The 12,382-nt window shown below is 29.8% G+C and overlaps 1 protein-coding gene across 2 annotated transcripts; it reads right to left on the reverse strand.

Annotated features, from left to right (window-relative positions):
* Positions 1 to 2,105: 2,105 nt before the first annotated feature.
* LOC111291209 (uncharacterized) lies at positions 2,106 to 7,567 on the reverse strand. Of its 2 annotated transcripts, none has more exons than XM_022882844.2 (10): positions 7,219 to 7,567; positions 6,963 to 7,135; positions 6,686 to 6,844; positions 6,426 to 6,575; positions 6,202 to 6,345; positions 5,888 to 6,044; positions 5,327 to 5,523; positions 3,151 to 3,206; positions 2,811 to 2,913; positions 2,106 to 2,472 (listed from the first exon to the last, which is right to left on the reverse strand). In XM_022882844.2, the coding sequence occupies exons 1-10, from the start codon at positions 7,442 to 7,444 to the stop codon at positions 2,383 to 2,385; spliced, it is 1,455 nt and encodes a 484-aa protein (XP_022738579.2). In that variant the 5' UTR covers positions 7,445 to 7,567; the 3' UTR covers positions 2,106 to 2,382. The 2 variants fall into 2 exon arrangements, with proteins under 2 accessions (XP_022738579.2, XP_022738590.2); XM_022882855.2 differs by having other exon boundaries at positions 5,351 to 5,523; positions 7,219 to 7,566.
* Positions 7,568 to 12,382: the final 4,815 nt, after the last annotated feature.

The raw sequence follows: 12,382 nt of genomic DNA on the forward strand, positions 1-12,382 counted from the left end.
TTGACCCAAATGCTAATGATATTAAAAACTACTATGCTTACATATAAACAAATGCATATTTTGTTTTGTAATTTACTTTGATTACAAAATCTATGTACTAACTCATTCATGACAAATAAAAAAGCAGTATTCCATATTGTAAGATTCATTTCTTGTATAAATGATTGCCATAATTGTTTAATATGGCAATTATATCTTTATGTGTATGCATGTTTTCTATGTTATGAAAGAATTGAGTTTATTTTTTTATTGTAATTTGCAACTTTTGTTCAAAAAAAAAAATTATGTTTACCTTCTCTATCTATGTTGTGAAAGAATTGAGTTTATTGTTTTTGTATTGTAATTTACAACTTTTAAAAAGTGTTTTCACCTTCACTATCATGAAAGTGCTTAATATGCTTATGTCATTACTTAGCTTTTAATACCTAATATATTTCTATTTATTTAATGTTTTAACAGATATCAAATCTTTTTCACATACTTATGGTTTACGTGTGAAACAAAAAGTGGAGTTTTCCAAAACTTCGACTGATTGTTTAGTTAACTTTTACAGCTTATTAGGATAGATATTAAAGTTTTCTTAGCTACCATTGATATGTCAAATACAATTACTATTACCAATACAAGTCCTTAGAATCTTACTTTTTTTTTTTTTTTGTATTAGATTGTGATATCATTTATGTTAAAAAAATATTTAGATCAATATTATTTTTTTATTGAAAAAAATCGACCTATACAAAGCCTGATTTTTAATTTTCGTACAATTGCACCTCATTATAATTTTTATTCTAAATTTAATGATTAAAAATTAATAATTTAATTATAACATAAATATAAAGTATATACATATGTCAATAACTTGTTTTATATACTTTATTCTAAATCGTATGATAATTGATACTTATGTATAATTGTAAAAGATTATATAATTCATTCTAAATGATACAGTGATAATTAAAAATATATAATTTATTTTAAATTATATTATAATTTTAAGAAATTTTATAAGTAAACAGCATATATAATTTATATTAATTTGATATTAAATATATATATTAATTTAAGATATTCAATAATTTTAATAATTTTTTATGTGTTATATTTATTATTTTTGTCTTATTTTTATTATTTTATTAAATTAATATTTTTAAATAAAGTTATACTTAATTTAATCTTGCATTATTTTCGATTAATTTTTTTAGGCCATTTCGATTTCAAATCAATTTGGGTTCTGATAATTTAGGTTTTAGGTTATTTTTGTTTTAGGTTATTTTGAGTTTGGGTTAATTCAAATTAGGGTTGATTTGTGTTTAGGTTGTTAACTTTTTATCATTAAATCGAGTTAAATTAGGTTTTGATTCGGATTAATTGGATGAATTTTTCAGTTTAAGCTAGAATTGATAGATTTAATTTTTTATATGATTAAAAAGATATAAATGAAAATTCATCCAATACATTTTCACAAACAATTGGCGTGCCTACAAGTTACAATGACGGCGTCATTTTCTTCTAGAAACATTTCAGCTAAATGATGGGTTAACCAAGATCAAGCAAGACTGCCTTTGAGTTTCTAGGGGAAGAGATAGTTGCTTGCGCTGCCATGTCTCTATGATTTCATCTCAATGGAAAATGCCCGTTTGCTTTTAAATTGGGCATTATGATTATTTTTTATTCAATCTAAGCATTTTTATTCAATCTGTTGCTTAGTTTGCTCTAATTTGAGAGAGATATGGAGAATTCCTGAATAACAATCATATTGGTTTTAGGTTAGTAACGCCGTCGAAAGCCCCCAATGTTTATGAAATGAAACCTGAGAATGGTTGGTGTCCTTTTAATTGAGGTGAAGGTCCATGCTACTACTAACAGTGTCCCCAGTTGCAAAAAGTTAAAAGGAGAGCCAGCCGTTCCCATTAAAGTGAGTTTGGCTTGGTTCTAGGGGTTTTTTTTTTTTTTAATTTTTTAGAAATTAAAAAAAAAAAGACATATTTGGCAACAAGTTCTTATTTCCCTTTTTTAAAATCGAATTCAATATTCAAAATCGTAGACAGAATTTTTTACTTTCATTGTTTTCGGAAACAATGATTTCATTTCTAACACCATTCATATGTAGATAAATGTTGTTAACATATAAAAATAATATTCATGTATATTTTTTATAAAAAAAGTTATAAATAAAAAAAAAATGATATTACCAACAGAGGAGGCTACTATCAAAAGCAGAAGCATTTACAGATTAAAGACGGCAGAGACATGATCACCTATTACCTATCTGTGGAACAAGTTTCCCATATGATTAACCAAGAGGAGAAAGGCATTTCATCAGAGCATACTTTTAACGTTCCACATGACATTGCTGGGCATCGGGGCATGATAATCCAACAATCAGAGGATAGTCATTCTGCTTGGTATTTCGATGCCTGCTCTTCTCAAAAGTTTGCTTGAAGCTCGTTTTGCTAATGATATAACTTCCTCCTGAACAGTTACCATTTGTATTTACATTAGGAAGATGAAGGTGATACATTTCATTTCACGTGATAATTTCAGGCAAGAAGATTTATCTGCAACTTGGTGTAAAATTTGATTCTTTACCCTACTTCAGTTGGATTTGAATACCAAGCATGAGAAATTTAATTGAAGCCAGACAGCATGAAGCCATTATCATCCGCTTCCTAGCATATGCATTAGGTGTTGAAAAAGGATGTGCCAGAAAACTCGCATACAAGAGCACCATATATATATATATATATATAATATACACTGACAAACAACAAGAAGTACAAATTAGAGGATAAAAGTAGAAGATATAATACCTCATCCACATTTAAAATCTTCTTATCTCTCATAATCCACTGACCATTGCACATTACAGAGACAATATTCTCAGTTCGCATGCAATATACAAGGTTGGAAATACTGCAAATATTAAAGACAAAATAATTCATCATCAACAAAAATCAGTTCAGATGCTAGTATGTGCATAACTGGAAAAGGAAAAACCAAAAATCTGATAAAACAAATAACTGAGCACAAGTAATTTTTCATCTTATAGCAATGTGAAAGCTAAAATAGATATTTTTTCCATTGTAATTGAGTACAATCAGAAATCAACAAATAATAAAATTCTTTTATCAAGAATGGTTTCTTACTCACCAGTCGTGAACAGGAACCATAGACCATGAGAAAGGATTGATAACAACCATGTCAGCCTGCCAAACAAACAACACAAAGAGCAGTCATCCTGAATATTCTGATGCATTGTGAAGAAAATGGAGACTTATGATTCTAAATATAGAAGATAGAAACGTAATACAACCTAATGGTAAAAAAGGTTTCAAATAGTAGGCATTAATTCGATGCCATTAGTCGGTCACTAAAAAGATACATGGAAGGATTGTATCTTCAAGAAATTTAGTTTATGTATTTAGGTAATATTTCACTGAGGAATTTATATGAGATGATCTAGTAAGAATATTTTGTAATATTCCTTCTACAGTCTTTATATTGCATTCCATGAGTGCAGACCAGTGCAACTTGTTTCATTTTATTTATGAATTACCACACAAGAAAGTCATGGAGAGAAATGACGCATAAAATTAGGAATAAGAGAATTATTTTTTGGTTCAGCAGTTAGAGCTTCCTAAACTTTGTCCAATACATCCCCTCCCCAAACCAGTCCAAGCAGGTTTATCTATATCGGACCAAGCGAATTTGCAAGAAATTACATTCCAGAGCCTCCTAACAGATTCAAACCCAGGGAACAGAGAGCAACTTTACCACTTGAACCAACATCCGTTGACAGGAACAGGAGAATTGACAAGTGAGAATTTCTTGAATTTCAACAAAGTTTACCGCATGAATTATGAAGAGACAAGCAAAAAAAACTATGGCTTTATTTGTTTGACAATTTTACTATTTGCTTCCAAAAGCAAAAAAAATATAAAGCATGTTTGGATACAAGAGGGAATAAAATAATTTGAAGGGGCAGTCGGTTCAGGAGAAATCTTGCTAGTGGAAATGTGATTCTTATGTTTGGTTCACGTGTATCTAATTCTTGGGATAATCTTAGACTCTTAACAGTACCCAAATATCCCATTATCAGAAACCCACCTTTCCTTGTGGTTTTTAAGATTCTGGGAGGAAAGTTAATTTTGTCTCACATTTGACCTCAATCATAAATTTTTTCAATCTATTTAACCCTTGAAAATCAATGTATTTTAGAAACTTTTAACTATGTTTTTTTATTTAGAAACGTAGTCTTTAAAACAAAGATCACGTTTTATATGTCAAAAACGTAGTTTTTAAAGAAAAAAAAGACAACGTTTTAAAATAAGAAACATAGTCTTTGTTAAATAACAGAACACCTTTTTAAAAGACAAAGACCACGTTTCTTATCTCAGAAATGTAATCTTTAAGAATACAAAGACCACGTTTCTAACATAAGAAACGTAGCCTTTGATAAATAAACAAAAACATTTTTTTAAATAACAAAGACCACATTTCTTACGCAAGAAATGTAGCCTTTAAGAATACAAAGACTGCATGTCTGACATAAGAAACATCATTTTTTGTTAAATAACAAAAGCACGATTTTAGATAACTACGACCACATTTTTTTTGTCGGAAACACAGTCTTAAGAATACAAAGACTGCATTTCTTACATAAGAAATGTCGTCTTTGTTAAAAGGCACTTTTTAAAATAACTAAGACCATGTTTATGATGTTTTTTATGTCAAAAATGTAGTCTTTGATATAAACATTGTGTTTAGGCTCATATAAACGTAATGATTGATATAAACATTGCGTTTTATATAAGAATAACGTAGTCTTTGATATATTTTACTTTTTATTTGTTTTAATAACAAAAACATAGTCTTTGACTATATTTGACTTCATATTATTTTGGTCAAAGACTACGTTTATATTTAACAAAAACATTATCTTTGTTATATAATAAAGGACATTATAATAAAAAGACTTTATCAAGTATTCTAAGTTTCCTCCAAACCAAATACTGGAATCTAACATTCCTATGCTAGGAAGAATCACGCCTTGCCAAGAATCCAAACTTTCCCGAGAATCACTTTCCCTCTCAAAATCTAAGATTTTGTAAACCAAACACTCCCTAAAAGATTACACACAAAATATATAATTTTTTTATTTGACAAAATGCATGATTCTACTTTTACATGGACTAATTACGTTATTTTGGTATTATATTTTAATTATTTGTCCATTTTAAGTCAATTATGATACTGGTTTTTACCATTTACTTTTGCTTTATAGCAATTATTCAAAAAGCAAAAGCAAATAACAAAAAGCACTAACCAAAAGGAACCAAAATAGTCTGACCTTTTTCCCAATCTCAAGCGACCCTATTTCATTGTCCCAGAGTACAGATTTTGCACCATTAACTGTCACCATTTTCAGAACTGTTTCAGCAGGGAGGGCTGTGGGATCAGTTGTTTCCCTTTTATACACTTCCCGTCCTTTGTTAATCAAAGAAGCTAGATACATCTCATCAACTACAAGGAGGAAAGATCAGACTATTAAGAGAAGCTGTAATCAACAAACTTGCACATGACTTGACTGACATGGCAGTACAATCATTTAGGTTATAGTACAAGAAGGCTCTGAGAAGCAGAAAATAAAAGCTAACACTTGGTCTCCTTATGCTTATGGTTTTGCAAAATTTTGCAAGCAAATAATGTCTACCCAACACATTTTGGCATATGAAATGCATGCATCTAAGTGAAGTTCTAGGATTCTAGAAAGGGGAATCCTTGTTCCAGAATTGCAAAAGCACACAAACCTACTCGGCACAATGGTATTTTTCAAAAATGCAGAAAATGCAGGAATGAGAATCCAGGTTTCAGAAGTCCAACCAACCAATGCTCATTCTATTATTAGATGGAGCCCCATCTGTGCCCAAGGAGACAGAGATGCCTGCATTGAGCATCTCCCTTATACGTGCAAATCCAAGCATTCGCATAGCAGAAGCAGGACAGTGAGACACTTTGACCCCAGCTCTTGAAAGAAAACCAATCTGAAGAAAAACATGATTAATACAAGAAAACTACAAACAAGAACGAGACAGATGTACTTCAATTCTGCACATAAGGTGGTAAAATGGCAAGAAATCATGCAATGCAATTGAATTGTATTTCAATAAAGTGTAACACAGAAGTATGGCGGCAGCTCACCTCAGTATCATTTACCCAAACTGTATGAGCTGCCAATAAGTTGTTTTGCAAGAAGTCTATCTTGTCCAAAAATGTAACAGTCCCATGATCAACTTTCCGAGTATCCATCACAACTTGATTCTCATAGGGAATCTCTGCAACATGCTAAACAGTGGAAGATCAGCCGAATCTCCCTTCAACATCCTGATGTTTGGACAACAGAGAGAGAGGTAGAGGTTAAGTACCATATGGATGCCGGTTTTTAATTCTCTAGCGGTGTCTCTGGTTTCAAGCAGTAAACGATCGGTGGAGTTCATAACTTGCCTAATTCCAAGCCATATCCTTATTCGGCCATCTGCTGTATTATGGTGCTTCTCATAAAGTTTCTTTTGAGACTGCCAAATTAAGAGCTTTGGTCATCCGACAGGAATGTTTGAACTTTAGGAACAATAAATTTTCTTTTTTGAATGGTTGCAAATGAAACAGTAATCAGAATAGGCCCAACCTGAATACATTCATCCGTGGTTCGAACCCCCCAAGACACCGGTAAACCCTCACCAGAGTCCATGATTGATTCCGTTAAACAGGCTCGCAATCCCAGCAACTTAACGGCTCTCGCCATTCCTGACACGTGCTGCCCTCCCGCTTCAGCAAAGCACGTGACCTGTTTCAAAATTATAGCCAAAATTGAAAAAAAAAAAAAAAAAAAAAGGAAAAATATAAGAACGTGAAATGGTGTAAAAGTCAAATAAGAAAACTTAAAAAAAAAAAAATTTGCGTACACCAGAGTGAATAAGTTCGATTCCGCAAAGTAAAGTGGAGATGTAAGAATCTTCGTCGATCATGTTGGATTCATACGGCCAAATCCGATGGTGTAACCACGTCATTAGATCCACGTCGTCCGCTATTCCTCTACCCAGCTGTTGCGAGGTGTGCACGTGTGTGTTGACGAATCCTACATCAGCAACCCAAAAAAAAAAAATCAAGTTCTTGATTTCTCATAAATGAAACATAAATGGTAGGGGAGGAAGGCACTACCAGGAAGCACGATTTGGCCGTGGAGGTCGAGAATCTGATCAGCCAGAGGAGAGAATTGTTGAAGAATATCGGGAGATTGACCGATGGCTTTGATTTTGTCTTTGTCTATGACCACGGCTCCGTTTTGAAAGACACGGCTCTCGGAGTCCATGGTGACGATCACTGCATTGTGGATTACCATGGTCACCGATTCTGAGGTTGAGCCACTGCTGCTTCTAGTTTCCATCGATCTTCTTCCCTCGCTCGTTCTGGCCTCTGCTAAATTGCTAATGCTAAATCCTAGTGTTTTTTTTTTTTTTAATAGTAGTTTAGTTCTGTTTTTTTTTTTTTCCCAATTAGTAGCATCGTCGAGGACAACGAATAAAGGCATCCGTTTATTTATCCCCAATATAAAAACAAAACGCACCGCTTATTTCGTGGGCCGTGAATAGAGGTAGTAAATGGCAAGTTGGATCAGATTCAAAACTAATCATATCGAACCGAATTTTTTTGGGTAAAAAAATAATTAAGCTGTTTTGAGTTTGAATCAAATTGAAATTGAATTAAAAAATAATTAGATTATTTTGAATTAAGACAAGAAAAAATTAAATTATTTTAAGTTAAAATTATTTTGAATGAGATTACTTCAAGATTGATTATTTTAATTTTGGATAAATTTAAATTTAAATAATTTTGAATTATTTAAATTTTGACCTTTGAATCGTTTAGATTTAATACTTAAATTTAACTTTTAAAATTAAATAAATATAATTAAATTATACAAAAATTAAAATATCAAAACTAAATAATTTAAAAATCTTTTGTAATATTATAAAATTAATTTATTCATGATAAAAAGTTATTAATAATTCATGCTTTGAATCTTTTCATTATTACTAAAGGAAAAATCATCTACTCATTAAATGAAAAAAACAATTTTCTTCATCTTCCTTAGTCTTAATTCTCTAGTCTCTTTTCATGTTTTTGGAAATTCATCAGCCATACCTTGAATCTAATATTATTTCAATAAATCTACAAATTTTTTCTCTCCAAAATTAATTTGCAAAAAAAAAAAAAAATGAAAGGGTTTTCGATTGGTGCCTTTTTTTTTTGTAAATCCAACAAATCTTTTCATCTCATTGATCTCACCCAATTTCCTGTAATTTCTCATAATTATTGAAAACCTTTGATTTTTGAAAGCCATTGAACACTTTTACAAGAATTCTAAATGATAAAACTGTGATTTGCCAAAAAAAAATTCAAAAAAATTTTTGCTTTCCTCTCATTTATTCATCTAACCTATTTGTCTAAAATCCCTAATAATTATTCACGTTTTTTGTTTATTGAAATTCATTGAATCTACAACAAATGTTTGTTAATATTCTCTTTAATTTTCTCAAAACCCTAAATGGTCGAAACAATTCATATCAATCCATTCTTATTGAAATCCTTTCCTTTAATTGTTTTGAAACTATTTATAACCTCAAATAAATGGTTGCTCATTTTTTGACCAATTTCATAAGAAAATCAAGCTACTGGTGGCTTATTGTTATCCATGCCATTTGAATCCTCTCTTTTTCAAACCCAAGTAACTAAATTCATGTTTTCAAAATTTATCTTTTGTTACAAAATACACATATCATGATTGTTGTGTTAGAGAAAAATTTCCATAAATTTGCTGTTGAAATTACCATTTTTTGCTTGTGAAGTTTTTTTCTTGTAAAGAAAATCAAGTACATCAATCTACAATTGTTATTGTTTCATTAGGATATCTTTAATCACTTGTCTCTTCAGTTTTTTATCAAAAATTATAATAAAATTATTTAAGTAGTTTGATTCTTTGTATAATGTTTACAGTTAAGTTAATGAGCTTATGAGATTTATAAAATAGACTTACAAACTTTTACATTGAATTTTGTACAGCTCCCTTTCAAATACTTCAAACCAAGGCTTCTATTTGCTTCTATAAGTTGATAAAATCATATATTAACTGTTGTTACAAATTATGATAAAGGCCTATGATAATGGATTTTAAGCTTTTATCTCGATATTATGTGAATTGATGTTAATTCTTTATTACATTTTCTATGTACAGTTGAAATGAATTTTGATAAAGTAGTTTTAAATAGAAATAACAAAGCTATTAGATATGAAATTTTAAAAGAAAGGAAGAAAAGGAAACACACCTCTTCATCATCTAACAACTTGCAAAATAAAAAATTATACATTAGAGATTCTTCAATTGAGTCTGTACGTAAATCTCAATTTTCAAATGGTGAAAGAAACTCTGTTGTTTTAAGTAACACTAATTCAAATAAACATACAATAGTTATTAGTAGAACATGTAGCAATAGCGTAAGCAATACCTTTTTATCAATCAAGTACATAATTAAGATACCAAAAGACATTTAGGTGAGAGATTATTGAAAAAACTTACCTTTTTTTTTAAATAGAATCCTGATTTGCTTGATGAAAATTTTTTAAAAATCATTTGTAGGCAACCAACCTATTAGACATCTTTCACCTATTCAACCAGCTACTCAAGAAAATTAACATTCCTATCCAAGTAAGTAGATTTTATTTCAAAAACATATTAAATTATTAGATTAGTAATTAAAATATATGTTTTTAATGAAACAATTATCTTATTGTTGTTTGTAAAAAAATTTAGGAATATATACAACACCTGTTAACTTTGGAGGCCTAACATGTGTATGTCCATTTTGTAGAGTTTTTATGTGGTATAATGAGAGGTTCAACATTTTTAGAAGGAGTCAAAATCCAATATTTTCTTTGTGTTGTAGGAAGGATCGAGTTCACCTCCTCACTCCAAAGCCTATACCAAAATTCTTAGATAGAGTGTTAGATTATGAAATACGTGGTAAAACTACTACTTTTAGAAAAACATTAAAATTTATAATGCAATGTTCCAGTTTACTTCACTAGGTGCAAAGTTGATCATTTAATAAATATGAAACTAGAGCCATATGTTTTCAAAAATAGTGGCCAAAAGTATTATAGGTTAGGATCTTTGATTCCACAACCATGTCAAAGGCTCTAGTTTGCACAACTGTACATTTATGACATAGAGAACGAATTCAAAACAAGAAAAATACTTTAAATTGTGATCAAAATGTTAGAGTGTTGATGACAGCTTGATTCAAGGTTTGTTAGATATGCTTGATCAGCATAATGAAGTTGTTAAAGTTTTCAGAATGGTTAGAGATAGATCTATTAATTTAGAAGTATCTAACATTAAATTGAGGCTGTTAGGATACAAAATTGATCAAGATAGAATTGATATAGCACCAATAGCTCTTAAGATTGCTAGATTAATTGCTGGAGACTTAGAATAATTGATTAATGAATGTGATATAATTATTGAACGTAGATCTAAAGGTTTCCAATGAATAAATAGTTTACATCCATTATATATGACGATGCAATACCTTTTGGTGTTTCTATATAGTGAAAATGGTTATAGAATTGGAATTAAGTATAGGTCATATAGTGGTAAGAGACAATTTAAAAGAAAATGCATTATGATGAGAAAACACTTTGCCTATATGATTCAACAATGTCTCTCACACTAAAGTACATTATTAAAAGGTGAGAAACTGTTTCACTAATATTTGGTTAATGCCTTTGCAAGTTTTGAAGGTGATAGATTATATTATATCAAATTGAATAAAAAATAAATGTGATATAAGGTTTATGAAGAAATTAGAGATGCAGTTTGTAAAGGTGACAATAATGCAAACAATATTAGCAAACGTATTATACTTCCTGCACATTTACAGTTGGCTCTTGTATATGTTTCAGAATTACCAAAATGCTCTAGCCACTTGTCGTTTTCTATGGATTTCTAGATCTGTTCATCACATTTACATACAATTCCAAATGACAAGAAATATAAGAAGCTTTGAAGTTCATTCTTAGTCAAAGACCTGAAAACTAACTAAATTTTGTTTGTAGAGTATTTATGTTAAAAGTTTGCCGTCTTATGAAAAACCTAACAAAAAAACAACATTTTAAAAGAACTATTGTAGGTTTGTTTCTAACAAATAAAAAAATATTAACTGAATAGTTTTTTTTTTCTATCCATGCTAACTTACAACATTTAAAGTTTAAAATTATTTTTAAAAAAAAACATAAATTGATTTAATGTTTTTTTTCTCAACCATTTGTACTATGAAATTTTAAAAAAGAATATTATCTCATGTTCACATTTTGTTATGACTACACAAGCATGATAAAGCTACTAAAATATTTTGTTATGGTTGCACAAGAATGATAAGCTACTAACATCTTTTAATGTAGATAAGTTTATTTTGGCTAAGATTTCAAACAAAATGAAATATCCGATAAGGCATCTTATTGTAACACAATACATAATTCATGGATCATGTAATACAATTTGTTCTAATGCTCCATGCATGCATAACATTATCTGTAAAAAGAATTATCCTAAACAATTCCAACAAGAAACTGTTATTAATAATGATAAGTTCCTTTTATATAGAAAAAAAGAATATTCATTTAGGAATCATGTTGTTGTGAAAAATGAAATTGAGCTTAATAATAGATGGGTTGTTCCTTATAATCTAGACTTGATAGTTAAATACCAACCACATGTAAATGTTGAAAGTTGTAATAAGTTAAGGGCTATTAAATATTTATTTAAGTATTTAAATAAAGGCTCGAGTAGAGTACAAGTTACTATGCAACAACAAGTACAAATTCCAAGGCAAAAAACCTTTTATGATGAGAAAATTGATAAAATTAAAAAAAATATCTTGATTGTAGATATTTGTTAGCTCATGAAACCTATTGGAGATTATTTGACTTTCTAATCCATTTTCGTGAATCATCTATCCAAATACTAATTATCCACTTGCCAAAACAATAAAATGTTACATTTAATGATACTAATAATCTAACTATTGTTACTCAAAGGCCTAAGATACAAAGAACAATGTTTACAAAGTGGGTGGAAACTACTAAAAAATACACACAAGCAAGGTCTTTTACTTATACAGAATTGCCCACTAAATATGTATGGCATGCAAACACACAAGTGTGGATAGAAAGGAAGAGTGGTTGAATCATTGAGAGAATCACATTTATTCACCTAGTAATTGGTGAATTATATTACCTCTGACTATTGGTAAATGTCACACTTTTG

This window comes from Durio zibethinus, chromosome 16, assembly GCF_047325235.1.
Source record: "Durio zibethinus cultivar Kanyao isolate XHJ-2024 chromosome 16, ASM4732523v1, whole genome shotgun sequence".
NCBI classification, from domain to species: domain Eukaryota; kingdom Viridiplantae; phylum Streptophyta; class Magnoliopsida; order Malvales; family Malvaceae; genus Durio; species Durio zibethinus.

Coding starts and splice junctions, on each gene's coding strand:
- LOC111291209 (XM_022882844.2), bottom strand. CDS start 7,444: ATGGAAACTAGAAGCAGCAGTGGCTCAACCTCAGAATCGGTGACCATG. Junction 5,524..5,887: donor TAATAATAGAATGAGCATTG/GTTGGTTGGACT, acceptor TCCTCCTTGTAG/TTGATGAGATGTATCTAGCT. Junction 3,207..5,326: donor GACTATTTTGGTTCCTTTTG/GTTAGTGCTTTT, acceptor TTTGTTTGGCAG/GCTGACATGGTTGTTATCAA.